At 43.7% G+C, this 17,921-nt stretch overlaps 1 protein-coding gene across 1 annotated transcript; it reads right to left on the bottom strand.

Annotated features, from left to right (window-relative positions):
• Window positions 1-14,082: 14,082 nt before the first annotated feature.
• Window positions 14,083-15,069, bottom strand: LOC147684066 (taste receptor type 2 member 9-like). The gene has a single exon (XM_086942594.1). It carries the CDS (start codon window positions 15,067-15,069, stop codon window positions 14,083-14,085), a length of 987 nt encoding a protein of 328 aa, XP_086798720.1.
• Between the last annotated feature and the right edge of the window lie 2,852 nt (window positions 15,070-17,921).

The following is a 17,921-nucleotide window of genomic DNA, read 5'->3' as shown; positions in this document are numbered from 1 at the left end:
CGGATCTCATTGCTCCGGGAGGATCTTGGCTTGAACTCTTTTTCACCACTGCGTGTGAATCAAGGAGAGTAAGTCTATTTCCCAGTGAAAGTTTGTCTAATTAAATTGTTTAATAGATGAATGACAGTCGGTGTGAGCCACTTCAGGTTGTAATTTCATTAAAGGTAAAATAATCAGTTAGATGTTTGTGGGCTCCAAACAGTTAGTTAACAGTTGGTTGGTCAGTTTCGTGGACGGCAGAAAAATGCTTTCCTACTGGGGTAGCTTTGTACCTGGGTCAGTTGGTGTGTTCTTCGTGCCCCAGGTCCTCTTTGGAGACGGCTGTCCCCCGCCGGTCGATTCAGGCCAGGTCTCTGCCTCCCGTGAGTCTCACTGTGAGTCTCACTGTATCACTGAATCACTCCCGGCTTGCGGCTCGTTCCGGTGTCGCCCCTGCCGTTTGGATGCGTCTTCACAAGGAAGGGAGGAGAGGGGACAAAACTACCAAACTGCCAGCAGTGTCCGCAGCGGCCCCCGCAGTTCGTGGCTATGTAGTGCCTCTAGTTCTGCGCTGCTCTGCTCACTGGCTTGCACTGGCTGCATTGTTGAGAGACACTAAAAAACACAGAGTGGCTTGTGCAGGGCGTGATGGATGAACTCTGCTCCTTACAAACTCTGTCAGAGCCTGGTCCAATGTGCGGCACTGGAGGTCAAGTGCACTTAATAAAACTTTGCACTTTAAACTTCTGCTGGAAGCGTTTGGTGATGAAGAAATAGCAGGTGCAGTATGCGCAGGGTGCCGAGCAGTGGGTGCAGAAACACAGAAACACAGAAACGCAGAAATGAAGAGCTGAGGTGACCTGCTGTGTTAAGCGAAGCCCCACTGGTTCCTGTTTAGAGCTGCTGACGGCAGTACTGGCAATGCTGGAAGGCGCGAGGAAAGGCAGGACTTTGGGCTATGGGCCGGGTGGACTCTCTCTCCTCTTACCACCCCCTGCCTCTGCCTCTTGCTGCAGCTCCCCTCTCCACCGCCGCCGCCTGTAACCGCTACCGCACTCAATGCAGGATGCTAGATGCAGAGATGCCGGCTCCGCTCCGCTCTGCTTGGCTCCGCCGGGGGCTCGCTTAGGCTCTTGCTGCTTGCTACTTCATACTTCCTCTTGCTTTCTCAACTCCGGAGCCGGAGTCCGCACAGAGTCCGCATAGACGGCGCTGGAAATGGGCGGAACCGGCACCCGGCAATCACTGGGCGGGTGGATCAGGATGGACTCGGACCAGCTCGGACCTGCGGCTCAGGCTCTCGGCTCACAGGCCGCCCCGGCACTCCCTGTATTCCCTGCAGACTTTCAACCAAGGATACAGGGCAGGTAGGCAGGCTGCCTGGCTGGCTGGGTGGCGGGTGTACCGGACTGAGCCTCGGGAGACTGGAAACGGTAAATGCGGTCCCGTCCAGGTCCGGGTGTGTCAGGTGCAACAGCTGAACGAACGAACCCTCTCCTGCTGGCGTGTACAAGCTCAAGACATTGGACAGCACGTTATTTTACCAGCTACCTTCACTGGATCACCAAGGTACATGCACGAAAAAACACAAGATGCTATGACATACGTCAGGCACTACGGTAGACCAGACTTATTCATTACTTTCACATGCAATCCAGACTGGCAAGAAATTAAAGATCAACTCTTCCCAAAACAAAAACCATGCGATAGACATGACATAGTTGCACGGGTATTCAATTTAAAAGTTAAAACACTAATGAAACTATTAAGACAACAGAGTATCTTTGGATCTGCTAAAGCTTACGTATTTACTATTGAATGGCAAAAGAGAGGGCTACCTCATGTACACATACTATTATGGCTTGAACCAAAAATTATTGCAGATGACGTTGATCTCATTATCTCCGCAGAGCTGCCTGATCCTATTAACGATCCAAAACTATTTCTTATTGTCAAAAAAACATGATACACAGTCCTTGTGGTGAACATAACATTCTTTCACCATGTATGAAAAACGGGATTTGCACCAAAAAATACCCACGCCCTCTCATTAATGAGACCGAAACTGGGGTTAACGGCTACCCCATTTATCGTAGAAGGAACACCGAACATGGTGGACATACTGTCACAATGACAGTCAGAGGACAGGAAGGCACTGTCAATAATCAGTGGGTTGTTCCATATTCACCACTACTCTGTCGCACTTTCAATGCTCACATTAATATTGAATACTGCCAATCTGTTAAAGCTATCAAATATATTTGCAAATATATTAACAAAGGCTCGGATCAAGCAACTGCTGCTATTGAAAACAAACACAATGAAATAGACACATATCCAAATGGACGGTATATTAGCACTTCCGAAGCAGTGTGGCTCATTCTAGAGTTTCACATTCATGAACGCCATCCCACTGTCACACATCTAGCTGTGCATCTTGAAAATGGTCAAAGAGTCTATTTCAATGACAAGAACATTCTACATGTAGCACAGAACCCAACACACACACCGCTTACTGCCTTCTTCCAATTGTGTGCCACAGACAATTTTGCAAAAACATTGCTATACCAAGAAGTACCACAATACTATACATGGTCAAATTCAAGTTTTAAATGCCTCAAACGTGGACAGCAAGTATTAGGACACCCTGGTGTAAAAAAAGACTCAGCTCTTGGTAGAATGTACACTATTCACCCAAACCAATCGGAGTGTTTCCACTTACGCATTCTTTTACAACATGTTCACGGACCTACAGACTTTGAAACTCTTTTAACGGTTAACGGAAAACTAATGCCTACCTATCAAGCAGCGTGTAAAGAACTTGGACTCACTGAAGACGACCAACATTGGAAACATACATTAGGTGATGCAGCACTTTCACATTCCCCATCTAAGTTACGTGAATTATTTGTTACTATTCTGCTGTTTTGTAACCCATCGGATCCTCTTACTTTATGGGACCAATACAAAGAAGATTTGTGTGAAGATATACTACACAATAGGCGTCAAGAAACAAATGATGAATCAATACCAATGAGTAATGACATATTTAACCAGGGTCTCATATTAATTGAAGACTCGCTGTATGTACTAAGTGAAAAAACTTTAAAAGATTTCAAACTGCCACAAACAAATAGAACGATACATACACCGTACAACCATACTGATTTTGAAAACTCTACAGAAAACCTACTGCAATATGTTGCACAAAATTTGCCAAACTTAGTGCCTGATCAAACAATAGCATACAACACCATTGTTGAAAGTGTGGAAACAAAAGATGGAAAAATATTCTTCTTAGACGCACCAGGAGGGACTGGGAAAACTTACTTAATCAACCTAATACTTGCAAAAATACGCTCATTAGGACTATTGGCTCTGGCAGTTGCATCTTCTGGAATAGCTGCCACTTTGCTAACTGGAGGTAAAATAGCACACTCCACGTTTAAACTACCTTTACCTGTTTCCATTGAAAATGAATCCACTTGCTGCGAGATACAGCTATTTTTGGAGGGGCTGTTAGAACAAAACATTGTTCTATCCCCTACGGTGGTTTTAGTAGGAACGGATGGCAAACTGAAGGCAGAAGGTGAAGCCGAAGCCCTGGTCTTTATATGTGGCTATATTGCGCTTGTTAATTTCCGCTGGTTGGAAAGATACCATAGCACCCACATTTCAACAGTGGTTAACAAGACTTCTAGGAATGCATAATATTGAGGAGTGCCTGTATGATTTTAAGGGAAATAAAACACGCGAATGAGGTAGAAACATATGGGCCCCTGTCAGAAAATGGAGGGAAACCTGGCACTGAAAAAACAAGCGGAATTATGTATACGATTGGATGGTTTTAATGTCTACTCATGCCCAGTGTTTTTTATTAATCCTGCTTTTTTAACCTCTTGTATTTCCTATTTATTGTTGCCAATGTATTATTTATTCTGATTGTGTACTGAATTGTGTAATGAATTGATATATCTAATGATTTTTTTTTACCTCAATATACCGAAACATCTCAATAAAAATATTTTTTAAAAAAAAGAAAATGAATCCACTTGCTCAGTACGCAAAAACGGACCCTTAGGCACCCTGCTTCAAAAAGTGTCTCTTATCATGTGGGACGAATGTTCTATGACACACCGCGCACATATAGACGCCGTACACATAACTCTACAAGACATTAGAAATTGTCCTACAATCATGGGTGGGGTCACTTTTGTCTTTGCAGGTGACTTCCGTCAGACTCTTCCAGTTGTCCCAAGAGGAACACGTGCTGATATACTAAAAGCATGCTTAAAACCATCACACCTATGGGACTCCGTACAAACTCTTACCTTACGCACTAACATGAGAACACATTTAGGAGGTGGAGATAATCTCTTTGCTGATCTTCTACTACAGTTGGTAATGGAGATTTACACAACACAAATAATACAATTAATTTTGAAAATTTAGGGACGGCTGTCTCGAACTTACAGGAACTCATACAACATGTATACCCAGACGTTCACAATATAATTAACAAAGACTACCAATGGATTTGTCAAAGAGCTATAGTTGCACCCAGAAACACAAGTGTCAACCATTTCAATGAACACATACTACTTCAAATCCCAGGAGAAACAAAAGTATATAAATCCATTGACACAGTATTACATACTGAAGACGCAGTACATTATCCTCAAGAATTCCTAAACTCACTTAACCCTTCGGGACTTCCACCTCATGTACTCCAAATAAAAGTTGGCATTCCAATCATCTTATTGCGAAACCTACATCCGCCAAATCTATGCAATGGAACCCGACTACAAGTTAAAAGTCTTTTACCTTATGTCATTAAAGCAACTATTCTATCTGGCCCTGCTGCTGTCCAGTTAGCTCACATTCCACGCATACCCATGATACCTACAGATCTACCATTTCAATTTAAACGTTTGCAATTCCCCATTAACATTGCCTTTGCTTCTACCATTAACAAATCGCAAGGTCAAACATATAAAGTTATAGGCATCGACTTACGAGAAGAGTGCTTAACTCATGGCCAGTTATATGTTGCCCTCTCTCGCACCGGGAATGTACAAAATCAATTTATTCTACATCCTCATTCAAATGAAACAAAAAATGTAGTTTACCGCGAAATCTTACAATAATGACATACTTCATCTGTAACAACATTACACACTTTACTTTTCATCCCCGGACAACGTCGGGACGGGCTGCTAGTATATATGTATATCTATACAACTTTTATATAGAGAGAACTGTGTCCTTTGAGCCAGGTAAACTGGAAAAGTACACCACCAGTCAAAACACCCAAGACATCTTTGAAAACCTCAGGGCAAGCAGAAGGACATAGGCTATTAAAAATAAAAAATATACGTTGTTTAAAAAATTTAGAAATAAAAATAAAGTAGTCCCTTGCAAGTAGCGCCGGCCGCGACGTCTGCGTGATGACAACATTTGCGCTCCCAACACTTCCTGAACACTTCCTAAAATGGCGGCGAAGATCGCGACCTGCTGGGAGGACTGCTTGCTGTTGGGCGAAGTGGTGGCCTGTGCGGGCGGGGCGCCTGGATCGGGACCGGCGGCTGAGGTAAGGATCACGCTCTCCGGGACACGGGCGGGAGGGGGCCGGGCCGGGGCGGGAGGGGGCCGGGCCGGGCCGGGCTGGGCCGGGAGGGGGCCGGGCCGGGCCGGGCTGGGCCGGGAGGGGGCCGGGCCGGGGCGGGAGCGGGAGGGGGAGCGGGAGGGGGCAGGAGGTTGGCCCTAAACAATGGCAGCTGAGGTAAGGCGCAGGCTCCGGGACACAGACAACGTCGTGGCGGGCGGGGGCCAGGGCGGGAGTGCACGCAAGCCTCAAATGCTTCCCCCAGCCCCATTCTGCCCCAGGCAACGCTGAGGCGGGCTGCTAGTATATATATATATATATATATATATATATATATACATATATATATATATATATATATATATATATATATATATATATATATATATATGTATATATATATATATATATATACATAATATGTATTGCATTTTTTATATTTTAAAGATCTATGAAAATACATATATATATATATATATATAGTTTTTTTTTCTTCATATAATATATTTAAAATATAAAAAACTCAACATAATGCATATTTGAATCCCCCCCACACAGTTTTAAAAAAAATAGAATCCCGGGGGGGGGGGGGGGGGGGCGGTCTCTGGGGCTGCAAGGGGTTGTGAGCCCCCACATCCGCAAAAGTGTTGGAAAGCCCCAGGGGGTTGCGTCCCCGGGGCTTGGGGGGGCCTTTGAACCCCCCTAACCATTTATGTTAGAAGCCCCGGGAGTGGCGGTCCCGGGGCTGGGGGGGCTATGAGCCCCCCATATATTGTATTGAAGCCCTGGTGGTGGCGGTCCCCGGGGCTGCGGGCCCCTTTGGGCCCCCCACCCAATATTAACATTGCCCCTGGGATTTGGCCCACCCAGGGGCTGAATATTAACGAAGTACGGGAGCCTGCACTTTGTTTTGGTTTTTTTTTTCTCAGAAGGATCCGCGCACCCAGCGCGGATCATGCCGATTTTAAGGAGGCCTAGGGGGTTAGGGTGTTTCTACCCTGCCCCCTTTGCGTGTTTTGTGCAGTTGTTTGTCTGTTTTCTTATGCCTCACACAAGATGGCTGCCAACTCTTCCTTGTTTGGAGTATTGACAGCCAATTAGCATACAGCTCATCATCGGGAGGATGCGCCGATCCTCCTCGACCATAGATATATATGTGATTTTACTTTTGATTTTCTCAGCAACTACAGAACGGATTTACACCATTTAACAAAAAGGCACCTTCCTGAACCAAGGGCTACCTCTTTGCCGAATCTGGGGTAATTCCCTTCAGCAGTTCGGGCTGTAGTCGCAGCTAAAGTGTCCTATGGAAAATTGCATGGGGAAAATACGTTTTGGGACCACCTTTTTTTCTCAACCCCCACTTGATGAATCACCGTGAAACTTTCAGGATAGGAGTTTTGAAAATTTCACAAAGATTCGTCGCCTGGCGCCAAAGTAATTGCAAATAGAATGTTGGGGATTTTCTATGGAAAATAGGTCCTAACTATAACTATCTACTGCCGTTTGCCAGTAGGTAATATATATATATATATATATATATATATATATATATATATATATATATATATAAATATATATATCCACACAGCGGTTCAGATTTCCCGGACGTTAAGCGCTCATTATGGGTGCCTCTCCCTACGGCAGAACCACACCGTTACGTATCCCAACACTTCCTTCGATTCATCAAAAGAATTGGGGTGCACTCCTTCTGGATTCCACAACTAGTGGAACTAGCTAGTGAATCAGGCCCTGTGTGTTTATAAGTGCTTCAATGCAACACACATTCCATTCACTTGAAGGATTATTTGACGAGTTTGAGTTTTGTAGCATGATTTTAGTTGAAGTTCCTTTTTTTCAGGTAGATTTACATATGAATCACACCAAAACTGAAGCAATTAAAGCCCAAAATATCACATGGACACAATATTAAAGCAGCAAACAGTCCTTGAAGTGGCCAAAGTTCTATGCAGTGGAAAGGCTTCCTATTGAAATTAAATTTGATGACATTTCAATATTAATGCTAAATTCATTCGATTTCTTGTGGAAGAGGCAGTATTATCCACATATGACACAAAGCAATGTGGTATGCAGGTAGCATACATGTGTGCCCATGGAAGACTTGTAAACATCATGTCTTATGAAGCAGATTAATGGAGGGTATAGTCTATTAGCAATTGAATATATTTTGCATGTGTTCTAGCAGTATTTCAAAGGTGAACGCTGCATGTGCATTACCTACTAGAATTGCCTCACCCCCACCTCAGGTAACGTTTGACCAGCAAAGTGATCTGTCACGCTGGAGTACAACTAGGAACAGAGATTTGAGTACCCCTGGGTCATACACACATGATTGTACCAATAGTAAGTAATGAAGATGGCTAGAAGCTATCTAAAAACTCAAAAAGACACTTTCAGTGGTAGGAAAGTTTAGGCAGGGACTAGCAGGGAGTGGTTGTTTTCTAAATACTGATTTCATCATCAAAAGCTATGATTTAGGTGGTGTGAGTAGTTGCCCAAGGCGAACACAAGGAGATGATGGACGGAGCCCTGAAACTTTTCAGACACTCACCCCAAGTCACAGATCTGGGTTGTATCGGTCATCGTTCTTTAGCTCACTTCACCACTCCAGTTCAAACACAACTATATGCAAATCAGTCTAGACCCTGTGCCTCATGGGAACAGTCCAGCCCGAACTGCTAAGCCATGTCTTCCCTGGACCAGAAACAAGCATCCTCAAGGAATAATCACAATCCTTCTCAGGTGAGCCCACTGAGTCACTAAATTAACGCCGCAGCAACCCCCTGATAGCTATAGCACAGAGAGAATAAAAATGCCAAACTGAAATAGAAAAGTAGAGTACATTTTTGTGAAACGAATGATACCAAATGACGAAAATCCAACAAGAACTACCAGATATAAGAATTTTAAAAGAATTAAAAAAAATAGTACCAAAAAGTTATAAGCGCCAATCATAATCTGTGGAAGCGATAATGTGGGACCTAGGCGCGATTTCACAGTGACTTCAATGCTGCACAAGTATGATATACCAAGAGGGTTCATCCTGGTCAAAGAATGAACTTTCTTAGTGAGGGCCTGATTTAGAGTGACCATGCAGTAAAAGGCAGATTTGCTACACAGCCCACCCCCAGCCAAGAGCTAAAGCAGTGGTACTCTATTCTATGTCCTGTTGAACCTACTGGTACGCCTTTGTCTACTTCTGTCCTAGCCACTAACTCTGTCCACAGAAAACCTACTTCACACATGCAAATCCCATCTCCAAAATGACTACCGCTGCCTTACTTAGGGATGCATCTCTGTTTGCAAATAGTACCACCATGACCAACAAAGTCATGCGGCCCATTCTTCCCCTTAGGTTAGACTTCAATCTCCAGGTTCGGCCAGCTCTGTACAAAAGGCCAACTGCAGCTACTGACAGCTGTCAGTGTTAGGATTCAGGTCACAGAAATCCACATAGACGTGGATACTTCTGTCCTGTGCCTGAGGAAGGCCTCACTCACAACTGTTGAGATGGCAAGGTATTGTCCACTTTCTACTGACGTCCCTTTGCCTTCTTAGTCATATCAGAGTGGGGGACTTACAATGTCAGGTGGCAGACATCCTCCTTCCACTATCATTTCTGTGATTTCAGAAAGTAAACTATTTTCGTGCTTGTCACCAGTGGGCCCACACAAGGTACCTGGCAGTTTCCACAGAGGACAAGGCATGTGATAACTGATAACCCTAAACTTCAACATCCTTTTCTGTCTCCAGGCCCCTGGCTAAGGGCCCTTCCTTAGTTCACTCAGAGCTCCTAGGGCATTCAGAGTGACTTATTACAATTTCAGAATGATAACACTTTCTTCTACTCTTACTTACACAATGTCGGGGATGACATCTTGTGACTGGCCCATCAGTATAGGGACTGCACCCTGAACCTGAACGTGTGACTGGCAGTCTAAGACTTCTAAGGAGGACTCACAGTCCACATCATGGATGACATAATCTATCTGTGTACCGTAGGGGTGTTGCTGGGATTCTGCTCATGTGCAGAACAGTGAACAGTAACACAGGACCTCAGTGAATTGTGAAGTACCAAAAACTCACCTCAGTACCCAGAACCCCTAACCAACTAGCATCAGTGTCTCATTAGCTCTCGGTCCTATAGCGAAGCTACCAATGATTAGACAACCCAGAACATGCGACTTAGGGAACTCTCAGGAATGGTGGGAATCAAGAACACTCTTTCGTTTTATTCTCATACCAGTCCACAATGTGAGTAATCATAGACATGGAAAAATTATAAATGTTTATTTTAACGACGTGCTCTAAGATGCAGTATTTTTGCTATCATAAGCAGGCATATGATTACAAATAATACGATCAGCGTTGTTACAATTCCATAAAACACAAAGGGAGGAATCATATTATAATGATAATGGAAAGAGGTCCTATAGCGCCTTGTGAACCACCCTCCCCTGCTAGGAACTAGTTTTTTTTAATAATAGATGGTCTCTTAGGCTTGAATGCGGAACCCCATACCTCCAAGATAAGCAGAAGTGAATCACATCACAGGATCAATACAGGGGATCTGTCTGGTCCGGAGCTCCTGTCTCCTGTTCTAGTGACATTTCAGGTAGAACCTCCTGGCCAGTCTTGGGTCATCTTCTGTTGGGGAAGTAATCCTTGACCCTCCAACCCTCCCACTGGGGATATCTCCTATTTTTCACCTGTGGGAGCTCAATGGCAAGGATGCAATCTATGGGTTAGTAAGGAAACATTTTTTTATTTGTTTTATATAGATCAAACTTGACTCGAAGGTACCAATGTGCTTTACATGAACAACAGTTGATTTACGGAAGAACACATTCTTTTTTGTTAGGCATGGATAGATTATCTGGTTTGCCCAGAATCACAGGATGTTGAGCATCCCTGTCGAGCCTCGAACCCAGTTCCACAGCTTGAAGGCCGACTGCTCTAGCCATAAGGCTAAAGCTTCAGTGCAGCTATCCACCTTTACTCTAAGAAAACCATACACATTGGGCTGTCACCCTCCCACTCATTGACACTGACTACCATACAGACCTTTCCCTGCAAGTGCTGTTCCTAGGAGACCAACCTTTCCACCATAAAGGCCCAGCTAACACAGGTATCCCACAGAGCAGTGACATGGACCCTATTCAGTGTCACCCCCCAGATGTATTTCCTAGAACCGACTGGGCCCACCTCCCAAACAAGGGACACTAGTGCATGCTCTATACTTCTCATGCTAATAACCTCTCACTAGCGCTCCACCAGCAGCTCTTGCAAATGGTCTACTAGTTAGTGCCTTCCTGGGCACAGGGTACATCCCATCATGACAGATGACAGTCAAAGCACATACCCCTTTCAAAAGTCCCTTTCCCCACTGGATTATCACCTTCCTGCTTCCCTGTAGTGGGTTGGGACTCATTCTCCTTTTCAGAGGTTAGGGCTCAAGGGGGTTTCTAGAAATGTAAACTTCTGCAGGGGACCTAAACCACCATATTTGTAGTCACCACCTGGTACATTTGTGGACATTCTGGTGTTGAGCCACAAGGTCTGCTTCCTCCCAAATTGCATAGGATTAGTTTATTCCTGTTCTAAGGCACCTCTCTAAAACAACTGCTAAAGATGCGTTCCTGCACAGTCAAATTATGCTGACTAGACACAGTTGAAAATAGCAGGTGAAGAGGTGGAGCCTGACCATGTTCAAGATGGTCACCTCTGTGTGAGTCACTGGGAACTGACCAGTGTAGGAAATTTCTCCAAAAAGAAACCAGATCTTGAGTGATGCCTGCTCTGCAGGAGCTGATAGATAAGATTGAGCAGACACAGGGTGTTGCCATAACACACTTTCTGACCTGACCCACGTCCTCCTCCACAATATCTTGTCCATAACAGGATCCAAGGCCTGCAGTGCCATCCATCTCTGAACTTGTGCTTGGAGCACCACTATTGCAATAAGAACAGAAAGTGCAGCAGACACAGGGGGAGAGGGGAGCTACCTTGCTTGAAACTTCAGAGTGAGTCCTGATTGATTCTCAGTCCTAAAAGCACTTGCCGAGTGACATTCCAACTTTCCCCTCCCCTAAATGATCTGACATGGAACTAGGCCTGCACTGACCCCTTCTGAATGCAGCATTTAGGCATGGTCTTTGGCCATGCGCTCGCGTATCCGGGTACAGGGTCTATGAGAAAGCCCCACACTCCTGGATTCCACAGTGCTGACTGTGAATAGTCATGATGCATTGTTGCCCTGTGAATTGTTTTGTTGTTTTTAACTTTCTCTAGGATTTGCAGAACAAGGATATTGAATGTGTCCAAACAACTTTTAGTTACAGTCAATCACTGAAATTGCTCAAATACTCTGAGCATATGTGCATCCTGAATTGAGCAAAGGAGAAATGCTTAGTCTTCCATTAGAACTTGTTTACCAATTTCAAAGGAACGAAAATCCAATCCTCAAAGGATCTGTCAATTAAAAGTGAAAATGCACAAATGTCCCTTTTCCATTTTTCTGTGAAACCCTTCTAACAACTTCTAGTAATGTTAATTTTTCATAAACTACAAAATGGTATTCATTTGAATAAAGGTTTACTTCATGCAAATTTTAATGTAAATTTATGCAGGCGTTTAAAGTTGCAGCAAGTAAAATTTACTATGGGAGTTTAGATTCAATGCCTTTTTATACCTTTCTTGAATTTTTCACCCCAGACAGATTTGTCTGAAAACTGACTCATAGAAATGTAGGGGCAAGTCATGCAGTGCAGCACAGCAAGTCACCTTGCAGCACAGCAAGTTACCATGCTGCACTGCAAATCACCTTGCTGCACTGCATGACAGGGAAAGGCCAAGAATGCGCTGTCTTTTAGGCAATATTGCACATTCCTGCCTTATCCCCATTGCTAATGTTTTGGCTATCTAGTGCCAATGCCGGCACTCTTGCACTATGCTGCAAAGGTGCCTACATGCATGCAGGATTAATTGTTTTCAGAAAGAGTCACATTCCTGCACAAAACCAATTCTGGGAGGCATATCCCTGTGTCTTTGTGTGCTGCAGAAGCACAGAGAAAGAGGAAGCAATATTTCTCCTTGTTAAGCCTCCCCAGGGAAGGTGTAAGATTTGGTGCATTCCCAGGTTTACAAGTTCTGGGATGGCATCAAAATCCATGGGGTTGCAGGGAAACACCCACAGAATGCCCATGAAACGCCTTCCCAGGGCAGAGTAACGCAAAACAGTGATTCGTGCTGCATTACTACAGATTTTTGATGCCACTTAGAGCCAAGCAATTTGGCTTTGCCTTGCTTTAACCCCTTCCATGCGGCCGCGATTCCCCTGGTGTGCAGTAAACAACACGAACAGGGGCGGTCCGTGACAAACCCCAGCCGTCATCAGCACACGAGCACCGTAGTGCATGACGGCTGGGGTTTGTCATCAGCATGGAAGGGGTTAAATATCTGACTTAAGGCTAGGGTGGCTCTTGCATGCTGTTTTTTGATACATTTACAAAAAGATAAGTATAAACCTGGTCCACCCAAGTCTACGAAATAATTAAATGTCTTTCATTTAAAGTAGTTGGTTTGTTTAATATTTGAATTATGACGTTCTAAAGCATAATTTCCTTACAAAAATCCTTGAAGGCATATTTAGTTTGAACAGGTTTTATAAATAGGGCAATGAAAATAGAGTGATGTGAGACTCTCAAGCCTCTAGCAACCACTCAAGGAAAGACAAATTGAGTAAAAAGTGTCACAAAAACCTGGGTATAAATCGATATCCATCGAGTATCTTTCGCATGTGACAATATCCAATATACTTAGACCTTCCACCACCCCAGCACCTTGAGACCCTCACGGATGAGTAGTGCGCTCTATAAATCCCTGATTGATTGACCCTTAATGCCCACATACAGTTTAAGGTCCAATGTAAAATGTGCATGAACTTATCCAGATTCAACTGAGGCCCAGTTTATGTGCTCCTGTGCCTAGCTGTCCCTCTGAGATAACCATCTAACTCCTTTCTCCAAATATTTACATTGGTTTCTATTGCAGTATGCAATTTCCTTTGTCCATATAATTTTATTGTGGCTGGAGTTCAGAGCAAATAATTGGGCTATGTTTCTCGAAACCTGACAGTGAGATTACAATTATCATGTACACCGGTTAGTATGTAAAATATATTTTAACATACTCATATATCCTAGTGTAAGAGAATGTTAGAAATATAGAAATCAAAAAGTGCAGAAATTTAAAAATCTATTTAACCTCGTGCTTAAATTTGATTACATTTAAATTATTATTGAAACATCTACACAATCCAATCTCTAATATCCTTTAGCTTGGAAGCCACCGAAAAATATATCAAACATCTAATATTGGACCCCAAGAGAAAAAAGCATGGTTTTGGCAGTGCACAATGAGGCTTATTAAATCCAATTCAATCAATTTCCCAGCCTCAGAGATCCATTCACTGCATGTTATTTTAACTTCATACAAGAAGTGAGGACTTTCCAGAGAGCTTGTCTACGTTTTGGGTTTCCCAGAAGTAGGACAATGGATTGTACAGTAACCAGTGCCTCAATGCAGGCTGATGAAATATGCTGAAGAAAAGGATCTTGAGTACACAATTTGAAAACTTCAGAAAATACAAATAAAATGTTAAAGAAAAGGAGAGACCCCAGCATTTGTGCAGCTTCATAATGACAATCCAGCTGAAGTTGGCTGATCCCCGATGCATTCTCTTTCATCCGCTTGGTATGTCTATAAAGGGACATGAGAATGAATGTCATAGAGACAATGTCAATGAAAAGAGGTATGTAGTCAATAATAGCACCATATACGTAGGAGGATTTGACATTAGCTGCACTATTGTTGACAGGTACTAAAGCTGTATGATTAATTGTTCCATTGTTCAGGTTTTCTCCATCAGAACTCCAGTATAAAGTGATGCTGAGGACTAGTGAGCCCACCATGGACCCAAGGAGCAGCCAAGGCACCACCTTTGAGATCCTCAGCTTTAGCCAGATGAAGATGTGGTGGTTGAAGTCAACGATCTCCACACAATAGAAGACATAGAGGCAGGCGGTGAACCAGGAATAGGAGCAACCAGACCATATTTCAAGTTGTGATAGAAAAGAAGCAACATAATTCATTCCATGAACATCCAGCAATGTCGAAGTCATGTAAGATTGTCCAACTGTAGTGCACTGATAGCAAGCGGATGAGAAACCCTGAGCCACTAAGATGAGATCACAGGTGTTGAGCGTTCTAACTTTAGCGAATTTTAAGAGATTAAATGCCACGGTGAATGCACTGGTGAGTATTCCAACCACCTCGAATACCAATGTGATAGTCAAATATTCTATTGTAAGGAAAAGCCTCATTTTCTGTCCTCTTTGTGTGGGTCTTTCACTGAATTCACGAACAGCTATGCTTGTCTCTCCTAAGGTGTCTTTGAGGATCATGGGCAGGGTTTCTATAAAATTATCTCTCAACCTGCAGCTGTGTCAGGTTTAAGGTATCACTGGTGGCTTTCTTGTCACAGCTCTAAATATGGCTTTGCATTAATGCAAATCTGACACATTTGCTAATGCACTTGAAGAATCACAAGTCAAGAGAAGCTCTTTCACTTCCATTCAAGAGCTGCAAATCTACAACATGAAGTCAACTTTTAGATTGACCTTTTATGTGCTCAAAGACACTTTAAAATTCATTTGTCCAGAGAGAGAAGTAGCTTAAAGCACATTCCACATATAAATTCCATACAAATTAAATAATGCATTTAGAGCTTCAGTTTGAAAATTGAAAAGTATTCATAATTCAAATACGTTTTAATTAAAAAAGAAAAAGTGAAATGAAATATGCAGTGATTAATTACCATGCAACTTCTCCAAGAATGTAACTTCTTCTTCATGACAGTCTTCCTTATGCAAGTATTGTGGTAAATTCTTTTATTTTATTTCCATGCTTATACGTTTTTGATGTTGTGCCACATCTGTTGTCACTGGCCAGAACACTATTATCCATGTTAGTGTACATAAACATCTGATACATATACTTAAGCTATTTGTGTGATTTTAGTCATTTTCAATAAAGGCATTTAATTATCGGGAAATGTAGATCGAAAGTTAGCCCTGTTTATATGTGTGAATATAGCGGCTCACTCCAACAGGCACCTGTTAGTTGTCTTGTGAAAGGTACTGTCTTGCTATTTAGGCAGTACACTTCACTCCAACACTCCATTTAGATGAAACCTTGTTAAAAGAGTTCTCTTTCTCTAATTTTTTTCATTGGGTGCATACCCTATCGCACCCATCTTTCTGTTCCTTGCTGTTGAGTGGGAGAAGATTTGTATTACACTGTCAATGTTATTATTTTCCCTATTCGATAAAGGTGAAAATACCATGGAGTTGTTTTTTATTGTCAAACACCTGCTTGATAGTCCTGTATCTGCTTATAGGTCTCTTCCATTACAAAGGACATTTATGAATGTTGTTCTTAATTTCATTTCCATTCATCAGCTTGATAAAGTAGATAATTATTTGGAAAAACAACCCTATTAAAAAGCTAATCAAAGTATTTCAATTAGCAAGAATATTAATTGATTATGTGCAAAGCTTATCTTTTATATCTATACAGCATTCAGCTCCTGCTGTCCAGTGGTTACTTCTTTCTCCATAATGAATGGAATAGACAGCCAGGAGAAAAAATAATTTTGCAGTTGCTATGCGGTATTCAACTCTTGTGGCCCGGTGGTCACTTCTTTCTAAATAGTGAAGGGAATTTGGGGGCAAAGTTTCAAGGCTGTTGTACAGACGCAAACACTCTCATCAGGAGGTTTGGGCAACATAAATGCCCTTTTTTATGCACCAATCCCTTTTTGGGAATTGGGAAGTTTTATGACCACATATAGAAACGCTAATTGTAAGGGCCATGCTGTAGGTATCCCTTCCAGATACCAACTTGATATGACATGCATAATGGAAAGGGGCGACCATTCGGTCCCCCCGAACGTATGGTGGAGTACCACGATCCCCCCGGGAAGCCATCTTGGGCGGGAGGCGAGTCTCGGCTGGTATGCCCGAAGCGGCGTAGCCGGGGCGCGCCTTTTTCCCGCCCTGGAGTGGGCTGGCCTAGACACTGACGCGGCCGGCCACGCCCTTGGGGCAGGCAGGGGCGGGTTTACGCCCGCCCTGAAGACGGATAAAAGGAGCAACAAGCCAAGGAACCATCCTCTTGTTACTGTGCTCTGAAGCTGCACCACCTCGCTGCACGTGAGCTCGAGACGGAACGAAGAGCCAATTTTGAGCGTTGTAATCTTTCTTGTTTGTTTTGCAGATACTCTGTCGGAGAATGCCCAAGAAGGCGGGAAAGCGAATGACTACCGACCAGATGCTGCGTGTTCTTATGAAAGAGGTGACCGACCTAAAGAGGCGAATGGCGGATAAAGACGAGGAAGGGGGGCCAAAACGTCCTTTGGCAGGAGCAGCTCCAGGAGGAAAAGGAAAGAGGCCCAGAAGGGGAGCAGCTGGGGGGGACATCCCGGTTCCCTGTACCCCACTCGAGGCTCCAACTCCCGTGCCGGAGGAAGGGAATCCGATTCCCGTTGTGGTCACCCCCGTGTCCGGGGAGGATATGCCGCCCGAGTTGGCAGCACAATTAGCAGCGTGGTTGGGTAAAGGTAGCAAGGGCGCCACGGCTGACGACGCGCAGGTGTTGATGAAGCAACTGCGTGAAACAAGGGAAGCGACAAAGGCACCATCGCCGGCTGCGGCAGTAGAGAAACCACCTGGGACAGGTCCAGTCGCAGATACAGCTTCCGGTTCAGGTAAGCGGCCATTGCCAATAGCGAGGGATGAGTCGGCACCCTCTCGGAGGGAGAAGTTGGGTCAACATGTCCCTCTGGCTATCAAAGAAAAGATATGGGCAGAGGAGTATATAAACATCTTCTCGTTGCTTACCGATCATTATGAGATGGAGCATGTTAAGGGCCAGAAGGAGCTCATGCATCCGAGTGTTTGGCGCGCAAAGATGGCCGCCTTTAAGGTAAATGAAAATATTGGCAATTGGGGCAAAGCATGGGGGATTTTTACATCCATCATGGGTGAACGTAGGCCCGATTTGCTGTCCGAATTGCCGATTTACCAGTCACGGATCATGGGGTATTCAGTATCACACGAGGGCAATCAATGGTTCTGTTACGATAATATTTTCAGAAAAGCGAAGGAACATGATAAAAACTTAACTTGGGATTGTTATGATTCTGTGTCTTGGTCCAAAATGGAAGATACTGGTATGTTGAAGTTGCCATTGGTAG

Source organism: Lissotriton vulgaris, chromosome 11, assembly GCF_964263255.1.
Source record: "Lissotriton vulgaris chromosome 11, aLisVul1.2, whole genome shotgun sequence".
Taxonomy (NCBI): domain Eukaryota; kingdom Metazoa; phylum Chordata; class Amphibia; order Caudata; family Salamandridae; genus Lissotriton; species Lissotriton vulgaris.
This window is presented reverse-complemented; position numbering and strand designations above follow the sequence as displayed.

What these genes read in the sequence shown, in the direction of transcription:
- LOC147684066 (XM_086942594.1), bottom strand. Translation starts at nt 15,069, where the DNA reads ATGATCCTCAAAGACACCTTAGGAGAGACAAGCATAGCTGTTCGTGAA.